Source organism: Drosophila pseudoobscura, chromosome X (assembly GCF_009870125.1).
Source record: "Drosophila pseudoobscura strain MV-25-SWS-2005 chromosome X, UCI_Dpse_MV25, whole genome shotgun sequence".
Lineage (NCBI taxonomy): Eukaryota > Metazoa > Arthropoda > Insecta > Diptera > Drosophilidae > Drosophila > Drosophila pseudoobscura.
The window spans coordinates 20677286-20700092 of record NC_046683.1 but is presented as its reverse complement, the minus strand read 5'-3'; the positions used below and the strand labels follow the sequence as shown (position 1 = coordinate 20700092).

At 42.8% G+C, this 22807-nt stretch overlaps 1 protein-coding gene and 2 long non-coding RNA genes across 3 annotated transcripts; 2 read left to right on the top strand and 1 right to left on the bottom strand.

The window, feature by feature from the left end:
* Nucleotides 1-1488: 1488 nt before the first annotated feature.
* LOC117184600 (uncharacterized) lies at nucleotides 1489-2370 on the bottom strand. Its single transcript, XR_004470003.1, has 2 exons — nucleotides 1949-2370; nucleotides 1489-1891 (listed from the first exon to the last, which is right to left on the bottom strand). It is a non-coding gene; the product is annotated as an uncharacterized lncRNA (long non-coding RNA).
* A 12375-nt stretch (nucleotides 2371-14745) lies between these two features.
* On the top strand, nucleotides 14746-15936 carry LOC117185089 (uncharacterized). The gene is made up of 4 exons (XM_033384877.1): nucleotides 14746-14939; nucleotides 14999-15158; nucleotides 15223-15307; nucleotides 15933-15936. The coding sequence occupies exons 1-4, from the start codon at nucleotides 14781-14783 to the stop codon at nucleotides 15934-15936; spliced, it is 408 nt and encodes a 135-aa protein (XP_033240768.1). The 5' UTR covers nucleotides 14746-14780.
* A 1200-nt stretch (nucleotides 15937-17136) lies between these two features.
* LOC117184844 (uncharacterized) lies at nucleotides 17137-17723 on the top strand. Its single transcript, XR_004470309.1, has 3 exons — nucleotides 17137-17403; nucleotides 17466-17507; nucleotides 17561-17723. It is a non-coding gene; the product is annotated as an uncharacterized lncRNA (long non-coding RNA).
* Nucleotides 17724-22807: the final 5084 nt, after the last annotated feature.

The window sequence follows — 22807 nt, the reverse complement described above, 5'->3', positions numbered from 1 at the left end:
TAAATAAAACCCGGCTCTGATATCAAATTGCGATATAAACTTTATTGCGCCGGCTCCAAATTGCAAGTGTCGCTTTCCTGCCCTTTACATTGCCGCTCCGATCGCTAAGCGCAGCTTTGCTCGGCATACATAGACAAGCAGACGCAAAGCGTAGATAACGAGGAGCGAGCTTCGAGAGAACGCTTAGCAGGGCCAGCAAGTGCTAAGCTTTCACAAACATGCGAGTGACATAGGCATTAGTAATAAACATAATAAGCGGCTGAGGGCCAATTATTTGATCCTATTTGTAGCATACAACGTACAGGTTATAGGAGCTGATGATAACTAAACGGGAGTAGGAAGTACGCGCTGGCTTCGGCTTTTGTCTCTGGTCAGCGGGGTGTGGGCCTGGAGGAAATTTTACTACCCATTTATAGCTCTGGCAATGGTCGAGATAAGAATTTATAAAAAAAATCGCGTACGAGTAGGGAAAGGATACTAGGAAACGGGATACAGGAGGGTCAAAGGGACAGATCAGCATGTACACGTAAACGAAGAAGATCACCGGTCAGATCTTTGTCGGCTGCGGTATCGCCCATTGGCGAGAACGCCCACCCTACCATGATCCTTCAGGGCCACCTATTAATCGTCAGGATCCCTCCAACAAAGACTGCGGTGGGTCACATCTCCGTCTTACGAGGTTGCATGGTTCCGATATAATATATTTAGCCACGGTTCATTTCCAAACTAACTTTATTTAAACAATCCATAATTCTTCATTTAAATTCCTATGAAACCTAACGCTAATAGAATCTAGTCCCTAATATAAGCCTGCTATTCGGTATCGTCTTACATTTATAGGGTATTACTATACAGCATATAAGGGGGAAAGAGTATCATAGGGGCGAGGTAGGGTATAATGATCTTAAATCTATAAAAATGATTAGTAGTATGTATACATAGATGCAAGAAATAGGTTACGTGTTCATCATAGGAACAAGGAAACTTCATATGTCATTACCGTAACTTGGTCAGTGCCAAAACCAGACAAAAATCGGGTATATGGAAAGTCGTTTAAAGGCATGAGTAATACGTGTATAAAACCGTGATCATGGTTGAAGACCAACGAATAGTTACCGCACATTCATTCTTTTCAGATGGCTTACTTGTTTTTTTTTTCTTATAATCACTTACGAGACGATTAATAACTTTGACTCCCACGCAGAAAGATCTTTCGCTGTGTGTTGGATGAGGTGATTTGATGGGTGGATGAGTATGATGATGTGTGTGATTGTGATGAGTATCTGCATAGATGATGAGATGAATGCGTGGCAACCAAAATCAAAAACTGTAAAAATAATCGGTATTAATACACTACTCATTTGTTCAAGTTCGACTTAGCCCATGGACAGGAATTTTTTTGTTTATACCGTATTTAATTGGCTTTTGCACATTTTTTTGCCGTATCAAAAGAACATTGTTAAACAGAAAGCGGATAAAACAACAGGGTTTCGCATATCGGGTCTAATTTCGAAAGAAAGATAGAAAATATAACTAAATCCGATGCGGGTTCGATGCTTCCCGGCTGGAGACCGAGTTCCTACTCGAGGTCTGAAGGTGGCACACGATTGTACCGGGCGCAGGTAACATCCGCTGCTTCCGATGCCAGGGGTCAATGACCGCGGTCCATCTGCGGCGTGAGGTTAGGTACACTCGCACACTGGATTGCTCGTGGGTCGAACTTGTCCAGGCGAAGATTGCAGAGCACACCGATCGGGTTTACTTGAGGAGCAAGTCCATGCCCTCGGCTACCGAACGGTGGTACGGGCACGTGGCCAAGAGGTCTCCGGGATTAACCAATCCGTAACTTCTAGACCAGCGTTTCAAAACGTAGATACTAGTGGTGCTAATCCTACACGAAAGAACAGAACATTTTTCAACGGGTCGCTGCAGCTGGGTGGATAATTACCTCAACAGAATTGCACCACTGTTTCGAAATATGTTGATACACTGGGGGCGCTCGTTTCCCAATGGTCGAACGGCTGCCCCAGTATTGGCGATATATAACTGGCGCGTCCACTCAAATTCAATGATCACTTTGAGCCGCACTTGGCACTTGCACTAGGCTTTGACTTTGGGCTTGACCTTGTTTTAGAGAACTGGGTCAGCTCAAGGAGACTTCTTTTTCCACTGCCGGTCACTCTGACGGCCACGAGGTGAAAAAGACAGAGGCTGGCTAGTAGTCCCAGCAACAGCAACGTTTTTTCCACACCTTCTATGGTCTTCTTCTGTTATACAGAATCCAGCCACAGCAATATTTAATGAAATATAGTGCAAAGCAGAAAAATTGCATATCTTAGTGTTGCCACTTGGTCGCAAAACAGCTGATAATCTATGTATGGTTAAAGCTCACAAGATCTGCAACTCGAATTTTTTTCTGCCTAGTTTTAGGCTGTAATTTTGGGGAGTTAGCCGTTCATAATTCAAATAAAAGGCACGACAAGCGTCGAATATTACATATTTGGTAAGCAGCTAATCGGCTCGGCTCTGCTCCGAACACCTAATGTTAGCTATATATAATAATAATAATAATATTTTGTGTACAAAATTGGAGGTCGCTAGCTTTATTATTTTAATTTACGTCAAAAAAATGGGTTCGCTGGCCTGGCCCACTGTGCATTATCAATTTAATTTTCAATATTAATGCTGTTACTTACATTTTGCCAGACATGTTAAGTACACAGTTGTTGCATCTAAGATGTCGTGATCTTTTTGAATCGCGCACTCTTTGACGTCGTTTAGCTTTAAAACCAGCAAGCTAAAAAATAAAAAATTCATGCTTACCTTATGTCTCAATACAGCACGGATGACCTGACAGTAGTGATGCTGGAAAGTGAGGAAAAGCGCCTTCTGGTAGCTTCCTGCTATGTTGCACACGACAGGCCCGCACCACCCGACGAACAAAGGAGTCTGGTGACAGAAGCCGGCACCAAAAACCACCAACCCATCATTGGTATGGACGCCAATACCCACCACAATGTGTAGGGAAGCCCCGACATTAATGACAGAGGTGAGTCTCTCTTAGACTTTATACTATCAAATAATTTAGACATAGCAAACGTGGGGAAGTAACAATCCTTCGTAGGTCCCACATCATCCACAGTGCTAGTCCTAACACCTGTAACGAGAAAGAGTACTATCCATCCTTCAGTACTAGTACTAGACCATCCTTCAAATATTATAAGTACATTCAGTTTAAGTCCGAATTCATACACTCTTCGAAGATAACAGTCTATAGAAACCCCCGGAATACAAACTGGGAAAAGTTTAAGAATACAGTGTAGGCCTTCTAACCCGGGAATCGTAATGACCAATATCGGCGTGTGGGTGAACTGTCTATGTATAAAAACACAAGCCCGGCGATTTAACTTTTTATTAGCTGCGCGTCTGTCTCTCACGATCGCCATTTACGAAGTGACCTTACTTCACTCTCCATGTTTCTTATCCGATATCTTACTATTGGTATTTTCCGCCGAGTGTATCGATGGTGCGGTAAATACCAACGCGCGCTGCATGCTATTTTAAATACTAATTGAATGCCTAACTAATTATTACCTTGCTACAACAGTTACTTTGAAGCTCGTGAATTCGGGCTCAGGGAAATCTGCGGAGGATATAGAGAAGTCCCTAGAGACCCTATCCGAGGAGTTATTGGACGATTATGATGCAGGTGACAAAAGAGGTCATCTCTTTAATGGAACTTATACTCAGGGGGATACTTGAGTGGGCGGTACAAGTAGGACTCAGTATCAAAGCGGACAAGTCAGACTTTATCCTCTTTACGAAGAGGTACAAGGTACCGATATGGATCCCCCCGAAAATTGCACCCAAAAACATAAGTCAAATTCCTGGGCACAGTACTACACAGCAAATTGGCATGGAATCATAATGTAGTGGAAAGGGTGAAGAAGGCCACCATTACGCTTCATGCATCCAAGAAGATGCTCAGCGGCGTATCATAAGCTTTTGGAAAAAACTCAGCGACAAGCTCAGCTCTGCATTACAGGGGCGCTAAGGTCAACCTCAACAAAAGCACTCAAAAGCACACAAAAAGCACGTAGAATCGATACCATGGACATTCACGCTCGTCTGGCGGCAGGAATGGCAGCACAGCGCCCAATCGCATCAGGGAACATGTCTTCACAATGATACGAGCATAGTTCAATTGAGAGCTCTTAGGTCCATGGGTACCATGGAGGAAATAGCAGGATGCATCATCGTTCACTCCACATACAAGTATCCCGACTCTGATACCAGAACCAAATGGGAGGAGCTGTCGCCCCTTAATGCCATACCAACATGGGACTATTTTTCGGTTTTCTTGGAGAGGAGATGTCAAGCCATGGAGACCATGGATCAAGCTATGTTGATTCAAACCCATAGCAATCAGGTTGGAAAACATAAACGAATCACTCATTCAAAACGCAGTCTTGTTGCTCCAAATACAATCGTATTGGAATGTGAATTCTGTGATAATAAAGGAAACCTTTCGCCATCTTTGCGTCTTAGAGAAGCAAGGAAGCTTCGAGCTTGCTTCAACTGTTTGAAGAAGGGACATCGGAATACCTCTTGCAGTTCAGAAGCTTCAGCTGAAACGAGCCAAAAGGTCGGTATCAGGATCCGGTATCGGTGCTGATTCTGCATTTCATACGGAAGGTTCAGTTAATTTGGTCATTCGATCCAGGACTTTCGATTACTTCACGAGTCTCACAGCTCTCGTTGCTCCACGTATTACGGGAAACAAGCCTACTTCTTCATTTGATATATCCAAATGGGAAATGCCATCCAATATCAGCCTTGCTAACACTTCAACAAATCTCAGCGCATCGATGTACTTATTGGAGCCAGCTTTTACGACATTTTATGCGTTGTACAGATCAACTTGGAGAGGAGACTTCGTATAATACAAAAAACCCGTCTCGCCTGGGTTGTCACAGGTGGAGGTCATTACTCCCACAGCTCAGTGCTCCTAGCTGCCTCTAGATCGACGGAATTGAGTTAAACGCCTACCGTTCGTTTGGATGAGCTAGTGCGAAGGTTCTGGGGAGTGGAAAACTGCCACGGTCGCCAGGAGTCAGGACTCTTAGCAAAAGGAAATTTCAAGATCAGAAAATGGTGTTCCAACGATACTTCTGTATTCGATCAAACATCCAGTGAAGATAAAGCTTTGTTAAATTTACTGATGGCAGCGATGTTACCAAGACGATAGGTTTAGCATGAAATCCCACTTCGGATGAGCTATTATTTTCATTCTGTCCCAATCAAGTCCCTTCGAAACCAACTAAACGAGTAGTATTGTCAACTATTGCACGATTTTATGATCCACTCGGACTTATAGTGCCAGGATTTACCAAAGCAAAAATATTTCTACAGCAGCTATGGAAAGAAACGCTTCATTGGGAAAGTCTTGGAAAACTTGGATCAACTTTTTTCAGCAGTTTGACTATGCAACAAATTTCTTTCCCACGCCTATCGTTCCTTCGAAGAAGCAACCTTGAAATGCATGGATTTTGTGATGCCAGCATGAGTGCTTATGGAGCTTGCATCTACGCTGTTTCGCAAGTCGACAATGGAGTCAAGGCAAATCTTCTATCTTCCAAATCTCGTGTAGCGCCACTCAAAACTAGCACAATACCCAAGTTGGAATTATGTGGTGCAGCGCAACTCGCCCAGCTTATGCTTGAAGTGTCTTTGATTAAATTTAATTGCTCTTATTATTGCTGGTGTGACTCCAAAGTCGTTTTGGCTTGGATCAAGAATCAACCATCTGGAATGTCTTGGCTGCACGTACCAAATGATCTAAACCGTGCCGATATGGTTTCTCAAAGATCATTACCAGCTGAGCTCATCAATTCTCATCTTTGGAAGTATGGACCAAGTATGCGCGTCAAGATATTTGGTGAAAGAATCAAAGGTTGTAAATTCCTTCCCCAAAATGCAAGGAATTTTTCCGTATGTATGCAAGTTCATTCATCGACGAAAGTCTGGAATAACTGTGGACGACTTGCGTTTGGAAATCGAACTGCTTCTTCGTATATGTACTGAAATAAGAGCCCTGGAAACCCGAAAGGACATCAAGGCTTCAAGCTCGATCGCCTCGCTTTCGCCATTTTTAGATGATTGCGATTTGCTTCGAGTTAGAGGGCGTCTTAAAAACTGTACCTTGGATTTCGAAGCACGGCATCCCATAATATTGCCCAGGAATCATTTCATCACTTCTACTCTGATACGGCACTTACACGAAAATCACCTTCACGATGGACCTCAGTCGCTATTAGCCATCATTCGTCAAACGTACTGGCTAATCGGTGACCGAAAGACCGTAGCACACGTAATCCAAAAGTGTGTCAGATGCTTTAGAGTGAAGCCTCGAACTCTCGAGCAAATAATGGCAGATCTTCCGGTGGACAGAATTAGCGAATCTCGTGCATTTTTAGTTACCGGCGTTGACTATAGCGGTCCGTTGCTGTATAAATCAGAAGTCCGAAACCGGCCCCCACTGAAGTACTGCATGAGCATTTTTACATATTTCTCCACTAAGGCGGTTCACATCGAACTTGTGAAGGATCTTACGTCTGCGTTCCTCTCTGCTCGTCGCCGTTTTATTTGCACCCGTGGAAGACCGATTCGTATTTGGTCAGATAATGCCACAAATTCTGTTGGAGCGCGGAACGAACTAGCGGAACTTAAGTCGCTTGTCTCAACAATTGCATCGATTGGCATTTCATTCCTCCTAGATCGCCACATTTTGGATTGTGGGAGGCGTCAGTCAAGCTTGCTAAACATCATCTTCGACGTGCCCTTGGATCCTCGCTTCTTGGATTTGATGAGCTGCGCACTCTGCGCATTAATTCAAGTCCTCTTTCAGAGATCCCTGCAGATCTCGATGTACTCATGCCCAGCCATTTTCTGGTTGGCGCCCCTATCACACCCTTCTTGGAGCCGGACTTGGTTGAATTAAACGTCGATCGCCTGGACCGTTGGCAGAAGGTCACACAGCTTTAGCAAATCTTTTGGTGTCGCTGGCGCCAATCTTATTTAAGTGTTCAAGAAAGAACCAAGTGGAGCACCCGAAATCCTGAGCTATACGTCAATGATGTCGTTCTTAATAAGGACGAGAACTTCCCTCCTCTGAAGTGGCCTCTAGCGAGAATCCTCGAGCTCATCCCATGAGCTGATGGCGTATCTCGAGTCGCCTTGATCAGGATGGTTACAGGTTTAAACATCTATTCTTTATCTATGCTCGCTCTTGTTATCTTTTCTGTCGTATGCCGTCGCTAAGCCGTGAGCAGCTGCGCCTGCTCTGGCAGTTTGATATAGTTGGAGAACAGACCTTTTTTGTCCCCAATCTATTACTTTGGCTCGAGATCGGCTAGCTTGCCTCCAAGTTTATCACTCTCTAATACTATTGTAAGAGGCTCTGGCATCTTCGGCCCCCCTCAACACACAAATTACCTATAGTAAAATTTATAACGTTTCGGAAATCATTACTTTGTGAAATTCTTGAACAATTATAGTCAGCGAAAAAGCTCAGTGTCCCAACAGAGAGAATATGATAGATCGAGAAAATGATTCGGGCTAAAAGCAAGCCGAGAACAAGAAAAGGTATTGGAGCAAGACCGTAAAGAAGGCAGAAAAGGCACTGTAAAAAAATGCTGACAGGCGAAAAATTGTTCTTGATGTATAAATAAAAAATACAACGAAGACAAAAAATTGCATATCTGCACAAGAGAAAAGAAGCAATCAAAATCAATTGGATGTTGCCAAAAAGTTTTAGTTAAAAGATGAAATATTCGCCATTATTGTCGATGGCAAATTAGTTGCCAGACGCTTATGACAATAGCAGAAGCTTTTGAATTATATAAAACCGAGATTGGTACAAGTGCCATAGGCAAAACCATTTTCTACCAACAGCGTCCAAGCCATAAGATGCCTTATAATATGTGCGTATGCATGTATTATGCTAATTTTGCATTTCTCCTTTTCAAGCAATTTTGAAAGCTTTCTAAGAACAGTGTGCTGCAATATTGAGGATGAAGAATGACATGCATGACAGGCAATTGCCAAAATTGTGTTCATGACATTAAACATGAATTTGTTCCTTAATTTGTTCCTTTTGGCTATAAAAATGATCCGATCTGATCCAGATTCAGCAATCTCATAGAAACGGTCATTCTCTATGATATAATTTTTAGTTTTCTCGTATCTTCAATAATGTGGACACCACAGATTCTCGTCTTTTGTGGGGTCGGAAGGTGGGTGGGGCGAAATTTTGAAGTATTCTTGTAATAGTGCCATATCACAGAAATCTGGATCCAAAACATCGTTGTTCTAGCTCTTATAGTCTTTGAGCACTAGGCGTTAATAGGGACGAACAGACGGACGGACGGACAGACAGACAGGGACAGAATTTTCGCGGAAAACTACCACCTGCAATGCCAAAATGAAATTCAAAGTGCCCATTTTAGTTATACACAAGAAACCATTTTTACATGTGTGGCACGGTAGTACGAAGTAGTATGCTTTAATAAGCGAAAATTTAAATCACGACAAAAATGCGGTCTTCACTTTGCGATCAAAATCTTGTATATTACACATATGTAATACGAGCTTTTTAAAAAAGTTTATATATTTTCTGATGGCAGTAGCAGTCAGTTTAAAAACAAGTTTATAACGTGGAGCGTACCTGATTTTTTGGTGCATTTTGGATGCGGTGAATTACAATGGAACTATTTCGCAATCTCTCATAGCAAGGGTGCAGTTGATGGAGTAGGTGCAGTTGTAAAAAGGAAAGTCTGGCAAATTCAAAAAACTAAAAAGGATGCGTTTTATTAATGCACACGACACAATATTAGTGGCGCTAACCTATTCTTAATTTAGACAGATGACATAGCAAAAGTCTCTGGAAAAATTAACGCAAAATGGGAAACAGCCAAAAATATCAGTGGCCTTAAACGAAAGCATTTCACTTCATGCAATACTGAAATGAAAATAAAAATAGCGCGCACCGCTTATTCTAAAAAATGTTATATTAATAAATTATGTATATATACGTTAAACAAAAACGAATTTAAAATAAATGTATTTCTTTTCTTCTGTAACATCGAGTATTTTTTAGTCGCTTGCAGCTCATGGATATCTCTTTTTTATCTTTTATTTTTCTTCTTTGCTTAAACGTTAGTGTAATGACTATTATTATATATATACTCACAAAACTGCATTGAAAAAAAGAATCCTTCTCAAAAAAAGGACAGGTCAAATTTTGAAAAATCATAAGTCTAATAATAAAGCTTATTTCTTATTTATGTCAAAAATATTTAAAGTTCAAAATTTGCAAATAATTCGCAGAGTTTGCCGATTATTAGCCTTGATGTCTATAACCATGTATATTGGAAGTGGCGTGAGTGACCGCTCAATCTCAATTTTTTACCATTGATAGTACTCTCATAATACTTCAAAAAACTATTAGTGGTGAAGTGTAAAAAATTCAATTTTGTTTGATTTATTTAGCATTTAACATTTTATTTTGATTTCAAAAGTCGTGTGAGTGACCGCGGAAATGCCCATATACAGACGACTCCAAGATGCACGGAGGAATAGGAGCGGGCCTATACTGTACAGACCCTGATATAAGGCTGTCATATAAGCTATCGGAGCTGGCTACCATGGAAGGACGGTAGATTGTTAGTGGAAATACTTACAGGACACTGTCTGGCTGCGGGACACGCAACAAAGCTAGGCATCACCAACCGAGACAGTTGCAGTAAATGTGATGAAAATGAGGTGATCGAAACCCTGAAGCATCTCATTTGCTTCTGCCCATCTCTGGAACTGTGCATCGCTGGAAGACGCCCCCAAGAGGACGGGAACTTCTGGCCTATGCTAAAAAGACGTCGAGTCTCAAGGACTTTCAAATCCCATAAGCACCACCGCGACGGTTCATACCTCTATCTGGATAACTAAGTGCCATATTGGCCTATGCGTGGCCCGTCTGAGGACCTTAAGGGGCAACGCTACCTAATTTATCGATAAAAATAATTTGTGGAAGTAGGCGAACCTTAAAAGGAAACGTTTTTGCTGAAAACGTAAAACGCAAAAGTACATGTGAAAAGCGAAGCCTACCTGGTTGTATAAGTTACATACGTATGAGTACAAACTGACTGAGTACCAGGTATAAAGCTAAGCCGTATTCCTGTTCCCACTCATTGTCAATTGCGCCTGTGACTTTCAACAAAAGCTCTTGGCGGGTTACTCTCGGTAATGAATACCGAAGAATATATAAGAATGTATCAAGAATATGCTATGAGAAATTAAGCTGTAATCGATAAGAAAACGGCTTTTCCCGTATAAAAAGAATCCACTGTTATGTATGAAACTAAGTTTTAATGTATATCTATGTATTTGTATATTCACTTCAGTGAAATCTGAACAGTTCAGTAAAGCTGGATGATTTATTACTGAAAGAATGGCAAACTTCGAGGACCTGGACAAGTCGGCGCCCACTCCGCTGGTACCCTTTATTGAGGCCTTGGGATGGTTACAAGCACGTCTCTAATCAGAGGACAATGACAAGAAATAGCATTAAAATGAGCAGATCTGCCTACTGCCTAACCTACTTCTCTCTCTTTACTACGTCTGAATAACATTCATGAACTTCTTTCTGTCTGCAAAGTTTTGTAGAAGCTGGAAAGCGTAAAACTATTAATATGATTGGACCCACTTGTTGCAGCAGACTATCTTAATTACCCTAGCCTAGCGTGTGCGATGTTGTAAGCAGAGCTTTTGCTCTCACACGCCGCGCTCTTGTACTGCTCTCTGAGCATGCAAGATCGGCTCGGCGTTGGAGTCGGGGAGTTATTGTTTTTTTTTTTGCTGGCTGCGCCCAGTCGAATAAATGCTTTGAAGTCGAGCACTTGTTTTATTTGTTCAGAAATTACCTGAGGACCGGAGTCATCATAAAGTTTAACTTGGAAAAATTCTTCCGAGTTTTTCACCACTGATATTCACAAATGATTTGGATTTGCGAAGCGATAAAGCGTAACCAAGCCTATTCAATTCATATCGCTACACAAACATTGTTTCGCAACCATACGACCATGCAACCAATATTTTTTACAGTAAAGGATATTTGTCATTGGGCGATTCCCAGACTGCGGCACAGGACCCTCGGTGGGGGCCTTGATTGGATGGGAGGATGTTAGCGGTGTCAGTGGTGCCCGAGGAAACCGCCCAGAAACCGCTCGGTAATTAAAATTGAAAGTAATTCATATATCCAGGCAAAGTTTTCAGCCATAGTGTTCAGACAGCTTTCGCTTCATTTCCGTTCGCAGAGCCAAGCAGTGCAGAGCCTGACACACTTTTGTGCCTTCTGTGCGTCCGCGTATTTCTATGTGGGTACCTGAGTGTGTCAGTGGGCAGTGGGTGGGTTTTAAAAGCATTTGCTGCAAATGTATCTCGAACTTCGCACACTTGACTGCCATTCAATTTGCATTGGAAATTAGTTTGCTCGCTTTGAATTGAAGTTGGCCCCACGGGGCCAAACAAGGCCAAAAGTACGAGCTGTACTTTCCACCACTCGATCCCTCCAGCCTTGGACCCCTCTCCAAATACACAGTCAAACATGCAGCAGACAGCGTAAATGTGTTCCATCTACTTTCGTGTGTGCTGGCTTTTTGAAAGTGGGAAAATCCACCGTACAAGACTAATTCCACTACCTCTGCCATTGCGGCTGACTGCTACCGTTGCCAAAGGAGGGACTGTTGGCAGAGGGGAGCCATTTCTAGAAAATAAATCTGTGACGCTCGCATTGCCCGCGTAAGTGTTAGTAGTGTGGCCTGAGTGAAGAAGGAATTTATTAAAGCTAAACTGCACATTTTCAATCCACAGTTACTCTCACTACAAGCTTTTGATCATGCAATGGCATGCCCCTTAAGAATGATTGAAAATTTATACGTATTTTACGTGTTCTGTTTTCCCTTATTCGCAACAGCAGAAGGCATTTCTTATTGGCAATTAGCTAGAGGTATAGGGGGAACGTCCAGAAGGAAGCCTTTCCGACCCCATGAAGTATATATATCCTTGATCTGCATCAATAATCCAGTTAGATCTCACTATTACAAGTGGCTACGCAGCACCTGACGACACGTTCAGACACGTTTTCTTTTTCTCCCGGATGCACTGCCATACTGACTATGTATTGAGTATAAATGTAGAGTTGCGGTTGCAGCAGCAACTCACAACGTTCCCCTTCGTTATTTTCTGGTTAGTTTCCTTAATGTATATTTCTTCATCTTGAATATAATATTAGTCATATGTTATATCTGTTAATATATTTGTTAAGGCAAATCAGTTGCCTGCCTATATATACATATATATAGTAAAATATGCGACACTTGAGCTTAAGTTTTAAAAAAAAGTTTTATTCTTTCACTTAAACTTAGCGTACAATGGTTAGTTAGTTCCCCGACGATGACTGATGTCCGATGTCTTGAATGGAATCAACTTGGGTGATATCTCCGACGGTGTCGCGATTGACGTTTGTCTTGAACAGAACTGACCTGCCTTCTTAGATGCAGACTATTTATATTATGATGCTCGATTTGGGATTCGGATTTAGATTCGGAGGCGTTGGCTTCGATTTCGGCTTCGGTGATGGAGTACGTGACTCGATCGATATGTGGGAAAGGTGGCTTTTGATGAAAGGCTTCCGCTGCGTATGATCGGTGTTGCATTACTTGGGGGTGGCTGAGAGTAGAGAATCGATAAGTAATTGATCTCTGGAGAGTGGCGTGATTCTAGTGCGGCTGGATTCTAGTGCGGCATCTATTGTTTTATGTTCAACTTGTAGCTTAGGGTGTTTGTTTACAGTGCCTGCTATCGGCTACGCGTGGTCCATTTCGAGCGAGAGATTGTTTATGGGGGTTCGAAGCTGAGGGTGTCGGATTGTTTATAGTTATAGACATAGACAAGGGTATGCGGAGCATGGATTATAGATATGTCACTATATATGTATATCTATAATTATACCTAAGAGACATGTATGAAATCACGCTCTTGAATTGTAATGTCGTGAACCCTCAGAAATCGTGCCTAACGGCAGGCTATTTAGCACATCCATTTTTGGCGCCCCCGGGTGGACACTGATTTTCAGGATTGGACAGAAGTTGGATTGGATTAATCTTGGCGCTTCGTTGGATATCCCCATTGGATATCATCTCTCGCTCGTTGCTGTTGCTGTTCCTGCAGTTGTCATTGGTGGCCCACTGGACTTCAAACTTCGCTACTCTTGAGAGCTGCTCGTGGGTATTCCTGGTTGGTATGAACTTGTGGGAGGGAATGCATCGGTGTCCAAACAGCCCCCAACAAGTGCCACAGGTCAATCAAAGTGCCCAATTATTTCATAAAAAATATATAAATAACTACGTATGAAAAGGGCCTGTGAGCAAGTACGTACACACATTCAAATGTATTCGATTGTGAGTGATCACTGTACTTGTGGTCAGCGACATTTCCAAAAAGAGCCGACAAGCAAAGGAGAAACGACAATAGTTTCGCGCGCAAGCTCTAACCGCTGCGCACCATTCCCCCCTCGCCCGTTTTCGTCATAAATTTTCGTTTCTGCTTTGCGCGAACGGTTCTTGCTGGACGCTCTTCGTTTACAGCGAAGCTGCACTTTTTGTGCTCTCTCATTCAGCGCTCACTTGCTCTTTATCGTTTCGTGTTCTCTCCTCGTCTCCACCCAGTGAACCAAAAAGCGATAGTAAAACGGAACTATCATAAAATGTCCGGAAACGGACTTAGAAATGATAAAAATCCGGGAGCGATGAGTGAAGTCTCGCAAAATGCTCGCAGACGGACTTAGAAAAGAGCATTTACCGGACAAAAACCGAGTGACGACAAAGTCTCCCAAAACTATCACAAACGGACTTAAAAACGGGTGAAAAATGGACAGAAAAGTGAAACATAACGGAAAAAATAGCTAGGTACGGGTGAAGTCTCACAAAATGCTCGCAGACGGACTCAGAAAAGAGCATTTACCGGACGAAAACCGTGCGACGACCAAAGTCTCGCAAAACTATCACAAACGGACTTAAAAACGGGCACAATACGCAAGAAACGCCGGATCACTTAATAGAACATGAACGAACATGGCAAACTGCGGCCCGGCACAACGCCGCCGTTTTTTCGTTTTGTGTTATTTTGTGATTAAAAACCGCAGCAGAAGGACGTAAACGGGGAGTTAAATCATAAAAATAGTGAAAAAAAGGAAAAATCGGTAAGTAAATTATTATTTATTTAATAGTATAGTATAGTGCACAATATTTGAGTTTGGGAGCAGTATAAGACCCCAAAAAGACAACAATCTACACATTCTGTGTATATATTTTTTTCTAGCCATCTTCTTGTGCATCAGGCCACCTGCGTCAACGAATATAACAATTTTCGCTGGAACTGACTTTGCGCACCTTTTTTTTTTATACACAGGGGAGTACTTATATTAATAAAAAATGCCATTTAAGCGTAAAAGTAGGAAATATATATGCGAATCGAAGCATATCAATAAAAGTACATCGAACATTAATATTATTGACAAAAAAATGGACCTTATGCTTAATAAACTCGACGGACTAAATAACCTGGACAAAAAAATGGACCTTATGCTTAATAAACTCGACGGACTAAATAACCTGGACAAAAAAATGGACATCATAATTAATAAACTGGACCGAAACACAGCGGAAATGGTGGCTCTTCGTTCCGAAATTGGCTCCATTAAGGCGAAGGTTTGTGGTGAGATCCGCAAACCCAAAGTAGTTCTGCCTTGCCCACCGCTCACAACCATAGAAGAATTGGATCATTTCGAGCATAGCTTGCAGGAAGAAAGTTTCTTCAAAAATGTGGTAAGTGTTTTGCGTGAAACTCACGAGCTAAAAATATATTCAAAAATAATTCTGTACAGATCGCAGAGTTAATGATGTCGGGCGAGAAAGCATTCGACAAATGGATTCGGAGTTCTTGGCGTTCAATTGTGTCCGACGAGGTCGCACGACAGTGCTCTTGGCGGGGCACAGAGGAGAAAAAGTGCATTAGGGGCTTGCGGGTTACTCTAGCCATCCGTAGTAAGTATTATTTTCAAATTAATATGTATATTGTAATATAAAAAACATGATTATTTGTTTACAGCGGGATTTAAGGAAAGATTTTCGTTAGAAGACGCCGATTTCGACCGAATCACGCAAAAATTTTTCCAGTACGCCCAGGACAGAGTGTCCAAGGAGAAAAAACAAATTAAATTTAATTCACTAATATAATTTTTTAATCTATTTATGTACAACCAAAATTAAAAATTAAAATTAATTAAAATAAAATTAAAAATTATAAAAAACAAAAAAAATTGTGCGTCCCTTTTCATATTACTTTCGGCTCGGAAAAGATATCATAAACGGCTCGCAAAAGGCCCTCAAGAGATATCATAAACGGCTCGCAAGAGATATCATAAAAGGCTCGCAAAAGATCCGTTTTTGAGCTACCGAAAATGAAACTTTCACTGCCACAAACTGAGCGACTAGTGATTCATTTTCTTATCGTTTTCGGATCTGAATTCGATAGTTTTACACGGCTGAGTTCCGCTTAGCTCTCGTTTGCGATATCTTTTACGAAGTTTTGGTCCAGCGAGAGTTCCGCAAAATGCTCGCAAACGAGCTCGCTAGCGAGCTTGTGTACGAGCGATATGGTTTTGTGTCGCAAAACGCTCGCAAACGAGCTCGCAAGCGGGAGTTTTACAATAGGAAAGTGCGCTGCGACTGTGCTGCCGGTCGAAAGCCAAAAAAGCAAGCCTTCGTGTGCCTTCGGTCCGGCAATTCTCCTTCGGCTTTGTATTCACGTCTCGACAGATGACGTGTCGACAGATTAGTGGTCGAAAAGTCATTCGTGTTTTTCTTTTTATACCCGATACTCAAAATGAGTATTGGGGTATATTAGATTTGTGGTGAAAGTAGATGTGTGTAACGTCCAGAAGGAATCGTTTCCGACCCCATAAAGTATATATATTCTTGATCAGCATCAATAGCCGAGTCGATTGATCCATGTCTGTCTGTCCGTCTGTCCGTCCGTCCGTCTGTCCGTCTGTCCGTCCCCTTCAGCGCCTAATGCTCAAAGACTATAAGAGCTAGAGCAACGATGTTTTGGATCCAGACTTCTGTGATATGTCACTGCTCCAAAAATATTTCAAGACTTTGCCCCGCCCACTTCCGCCCCCACAAAGGGCGAAAATCTATGGCATCCACAATTTCGACGATACGAGAAAACTAAAAACGCAGAATCGTAGAAGATGACTATACTTTCAAGATTGCAAAGTCTGAACCAGATCGTATAGTTATTATAGCCAGAATCACGAAAACAATTTCACTCTTTCTCGCTCTGTCTCACTCTAACACACAGGTTTCATGGTCGGTTTTGCCAATTGCAAAATATGAGTTCAAGGATTTTAGAACCCATAAGAGCTAGAGCAACCAAATTTGGTATCCACACTCCTGTGATATCGGACCTTGACCGTTTCGTGTCCAAATTTCGCCACACCCCCTTCCGCCCCGCAAAGGACGAAAATCTGGGGCAACCACAAATCTCAGAGACTATTAAGGCTAGAGTAACCAAATTTGGTACACACACTCCTTTAAGATGTCACTATAAAACGTATATCTCAGAATTTCGCCCCACCCCCAACCGCCCCCACAAAGGACGAAAATGTGTTGCATCCACAATATTGCAGATTTGAGAAAACTAAAAACGCAGAATCATAGAGAATGACCATATCTATTAGATTGCTGAATCTGGATCAGATCAGATCATTTTTATAGCCAAAAGGAACAAATCAATTTGCAGTGGCTACGCAGCGCCCGACGTCACGCTCAGACTGATTTTCTGTCTCTCTCGCACACACTCTTTGTCGTGTCGTTAAATATTAGCGGCGTCTGCCGGAGGAGAGCCATACTGACTTAGTATCGGGTATAACCGTAGAGTTGCGGTGTCCGCAGCAACTCACAACGTTCCCCCTCGTTTTACATGTGTCGAGCATTAGAAACAAGTGCAAATAAAGCGTGCGTTCCTTGCGCCGTCATTTCAATTATTTTCGTCGAACTGTGCAGTGCTAAGTTAAAAATCTCTACCATCTCTTACGCATTTAAAAGAATTTTCTGCCAATCGGTAATTAGATTATTAATAAAAGAAATAAAATGTCTTACAAAAGAAAAAGCCGAACATATATCGGAGAGGCTCGACACGTGCAAAGAGCTACTGGAGATTTTGAGGTTAAATTGAACAATTTCAATTTTGAGGAAATGGGAGCAGAAAATACTCAAATAACAGGTAACATTTTGATTGACTTTCCTTCGGCTTTACCTTACGCTTTCGTTTTAATATATTTTCAGACATATCTAATACGGCTCCAAATAATCGGTCCAATAATTATGGTAATACAATGAAACATTTTCATGCTCAATATTCTTATTTAAAATATTTTCAGATATATTAAACCACCTAAAAAAATAATCGAAAACCAGCAGGACATCAACAAAAAACTTGAAACCATTATTGGTAAAGTTGATCGACAGGGGGCGGAACTTATTTCGTTGCGTAATGAAGTCGCGTCAATTAAGGCTCGAGTGTGCGGAGAGCCTAACATCGTAAAATTGCCAAACTGGAAGTTGTGGACCGGGAGCTTATCCCGTCCAAACCTAAGGCAAAGGTACTCTTCCCCATCACAATCCAGGAAGACCGAGCGCTGAAGCTCCTTCAGCGGCAAAACGCGGACGTGCTAACGACCGATTGGAGGATCTTACACATTGGTATCCCACTACCCAACGAGGGGGAAGTGGACGAAGGAGTAGGAGCGGACCTATATTGTACAGACCCTAAGATAAGGCTGTCATATAAGCTACCGGACCAATGCAGCATATTCCAGGCAGAGGTTTTTGCCATCAGGAAAGCAGCAGAGGTCGCTCTACGCATTGATAGAGCACAGGATGCGGACGAATAGGTTCGTCGACAGCCAAGCGGCGATAAGATCCATGCAGTCGTCCGCGGTCAGTTCCAGAAGTGTCTTGGCGAGCAGGGAGCAACTAGATACCCTAAGCGCGATAAAGTCAGTGCGGATCTAGTGGGTTCCCAGTCACCAAGGCATCGAAGGAAACGAGACGGTGGACGTACTAGCTAAGGAAGGCGTCGGTCTGGAGAATAGGAGAACCGAGAACGTGCCTGTCTCCCTTAGAACGCTGCAAAGCGATCTAGAGAAGCAGGCCAGATCAAAACCCGGAAGCAGGTGGAGAAGTACCACCACCTGCAGAGCCTCGAAAATATTGTGCAAGGAACGAAATGAGAAACTTAGCCGTAGTAAAGGATTGGCATACGCGGACGACGTTGCAATTATTTTCGCGGGGAAATACCCCCAAACACTCTTGGACTTAATGACCGCAAAGCTTGCTCGATTGTCCGAATGGACAGAATCGGGCGAATTGGGATTAAATCCCTCGAACACGGAACTTGGGTTATTCACAAATAAATACAAGGTCCCGCCCCTAAACCACCGAATACTAAATGGATACAGGCTCTTCTTTATCGATAGTTCCACTTACTTAGGGTTGGTAATTGACAAAAAGCTTAATTGGAACCTGAATGCATCCAGAAGAGCATCTGGATGGAATAACTGCTGATATGAAGTCTCACTTTGCAGGAAGGGAACGATTCCAAGCGGTATCACAATGGGCCGAAACCGGCCTAAGTGTGTCGGGCTCCGGGCCAGTCTGGCAAACGCCTCTACCTAACCTAACCTAGTAGTGTGAGAATCAATGGTTTTAGGAGTCGATTTCTTAAGAGTGGCGTGATTCTGGGGTGGATGAATCAATGGGGTCTATTGCTTTTAATTGGTGACTCTAGCTTGGAGTGCGATAAGAATCATTTATTAATTCTGGGCGGTGTACTGTTACATGTGGAAAGGGTGGGTGAATTAGACAAAAACATAATGCCTATGGGAAGTGGGGAGTTATGGATATGTCACTATATATGTGGCCCCGGATTTTCCGTAGTTGTACTTTAGTCCAGGACGCCAGGTTTTATTATAATTAGTCTTTATTTATGAATATTATTTAAGATTAGTTATGATTACAACGGTCGCTGTGCTTTAAGTATATTTTGATTACTACAGATATTTGCGCTCGTAATTTGCGTGTGGCTGAGTGAGACTTTGGCACCGAATTAAATGGCGTCGATCGTTGAGGCTGTGTTCTCTCCTCTCTTTGTTCGACGGCCGCTTCTAGTCTCTCTCTCTGTTACTTCCGCTGGTATCTCTACAGACTCTGTTGCTCTCCCAACAAATTCCACATATATACATACTGTAAAGGCGCTGGGACGGTCGGATAAAGGCTGATGGCTGGCCGGATAAGGCGAAGGTCAGTCCAGATACCCACGGATATCCGGATGCGGCGCAGAGGCCAAGGGCCCCGAGAGAAGAAGTGTCCCGCTCTCGGAGAGAGAGACACGCGAGAGGCAGAGGAGACGGCGTGATCGGGCCGGCAGTAATCTGACGCATGACCAAATAAGGGCATGGGATCACGCCACCGGCCAGGCCCCGTTACGAAGGCCGTGGAAACCAGGAGACGGCGATGGAAAACTACCGACGCCGGGCCGGAGCCCGTCAAGGGGCTATAAAAGGAGGCTGCGGCGACGAAGCGGTCTCTTTCCCGTGGGGAAGTGATTGCGCGCGCACGTTGAAACCCCGTCGAAACGTAAGAGTGATACGCAGTACGGTTCGAAGAAGTGCAGTGAAGTGTATAGCAACAGGAAGACAGGCCCCGCCTGCCACCAGAGTGAGTCTAAGTTAAGTGGTGATCCACATTTGCCGGCGGAAGCTAAGAGGGGAGTGCGAGACGTAGAGTGCGGATTTGAGTGGCGGGCTAAAGCAATAGCGGTGGTCAAATTTCCCCAATCATTAGCCTCAACGCTGCCAAACCCGACGAGAGCCCACGCGTGGAGGAGATCCGTAGATAAGTGAAATTGTAACATCTAGCCCTAAGTCCCAATATAATTAGGTCTTATCATTTGTCGTTGGGGGCAACAATAAAAATACGTTGCGACGAATCTGCCGACCGCTGAGCGAGCCCAGCAAACTCAATTGAACCAAAAAGTAGGTCCGTTACAATACATATGTACATACATAGAGACACTGCAGGGAAGTCAAACTAAAACATAAACAAAACAAAAAGTATTATTGTGTTGCTGCCGATCACTGTTAAAAGCGTTGTGCCGGGTCGCAGTTTGACATGATCGTTCATGTTCATTCGGGTGTTTCTTTCGAATCATGCCCGCTTTTAAGTCCGTTGGCGAGACTTTGGTCGTCGGTGGGTTTTTTTCCGGTAAATGCTCGTTTCTAACTCCGTTTGCGAGCATTTAGCGAGACTTCACTCATCGCAGACAAGAAATGCACACAGACTAATAAACTATTTTTCTATTAAATTAATTAAGAATACCAAAGTTAAAGCGTAGATTGAAATAAATTATGACTCTTTCAAACGCACATTGCAAAGAAAAAGACAGTCTTTCTTGCCTAAGTCTAAATCTTTTGCAGAGAATGTTCTGGAAGCTTTTCAAGTCGAAAATATTATGAACCATCGAACGTTTTCAGAATACGCTGAAATGCAATATGAACGCTTACATGTTTCATTTATGAAATTTCTGCATTGCCGCTTTTACCAGAGAGCAAAATTGTCGAAGGATTTAACCTTCTAGAATGAAAAGCAATAAACTTAAACAAGAAGCTGTTTTCTCCATAAAGGTACATACATATATTTTATTTATTGTTAAATCAGTCTCAATCTAAATCTAACCAGCAGCGAGCACACCGAAATCCAACACACAAAAACATTCAAGTGCACAAAGCAAACTCCCAAAAAAACCAAAAACAAACACACCTAACGAACAGTTAGAACATTAAGTGCAGCGGGCGTCAGCCCTAGCCTACCTGAAATGTCGCGACCACCAGACCTCAAATTCCACGCACCGTTGGACAAATCATCGTTTCTCGAACCCAAATACATATATTACAATAATCAGAACAGACAATAAAACCTTCGAAAACGTGTCCCCTTCATTATTAAAAAAAGTCATAGACTTTCAATGTGGAGGTGAAGTAGACTCAGTCAAAAAATCACGTACGGTTCACTGCTCATTAAAACAAAAGGAACAACACAGGCATCAAAGCTCCTGAAAATCGAAAAATTCCACGATTTTCCAGTGAAAGCATCCGATCACAAAACCCTTAACTCCTCCAAAGGTGTCATCTTCTCCAACGATTTACGCAACATAGAAATAGAAATCATCAAAAGCGAACTCAAAACACAAAAGGTCATTGACGCAACCAAAATTTACAAACACAAAGACGGCTTACTCCAAGAAACCGGTCTGATCATCCTTACATTCGATACACCAACACTCCCCAAACACATCATTATAGGATACAAACGATTAAATGTTCGCCCCCAAACGCCTCGCCCCCTCAAATGCAATAATTGCCAGAAATTCGATCACCCAACCAAATACTGCACAACCCCCAAAATCTGCAAAAACTGCTCCGAAGTACACCCCGCCGACGACGAGCTATGCTACAAGCCCAAACTCTGCAGCAACTGCAAACATAACACCAACATCCAAACCAACCACAGCCCAAATGCCCGGAATTCCTCAAGTAAAAAGAGATTGCAATTATCAAATCCTCCGAGAAATTAGACTTCTTAACCGCAAAAAAATATATATTTTCAACGCAACACGCACCAATCCACACCATACGCCGAGATAGCTGCAAAAACACAAACAGTAGTACCGACCCCCAACCATCCTTCATCATCACACAACACTCAGACCACACAACACAAAAAGACTCAGACTCCAACACACACCCATCCAAATCAATCCAGCAACCCACCCAAGAAGAAATGGCTATGGACACAGACTTCGAGGAAATTACGGAAACCAAAAACACCAAAATTATCCCAGATACTGACCGCAAACTCCGAAGCTGGACTAAAGAAAAGGACAAACTCAACCTAGTCACCAAGCCACTCAAGGCAAAAGATAAATCCGAAATAACAAAAACTACAAACTGTAACGCTTGGATCAGCCGAGAGATCTAGTTCGCAGCGCCATCTAGTGGTCGGCACCGTAATGGCCGTGGTAGAGCAAACACCCTCTATGGGCTAGGTCGGGGAAATCACGAAAAGTGGCATAGGGAAAGGGTGATAGAGTTAACAGCTTGGATTGTCAACTTTCTCTGGCATTTCACCCTGTCCTTTGAGAGGGCCCGAGGGTTGTAGCTTGTTGAGGGGCTTGGCTTCGGTCTCTTCCCGTTTTGGCGCTCGACCCGAGCATTCGTTTTCTTTGTCAGCAGCAAGTATTTTTTCTAAGTGCTTAAAAGAAAAAAAACGAGTAATCGCGGCGGGAGGAGAAGAGCTTGAGTCATTCCGGCATTAGTTTTTCCAGGCTAGGTAAGGTTGAGAAGGGTAAAGAAAAATTGGACAAACTAGTCAGATAATTTCATCCGTGTAGGACCGGCCATTGGCGCAGTGGATACTGCAAAGGAGGAACGCCGCATCGCCGTATTTTCGTTGCAAAGCGGCCCGGATCAGCTTCGCGGATCCAAAGACGCGAGGCGTCGAGGAGATCGAGCGTCCAAGGGACGCCAAAAGGGGTCCAGAGGAGCAGCCGAAGTAGCAGTGGAAAAGTT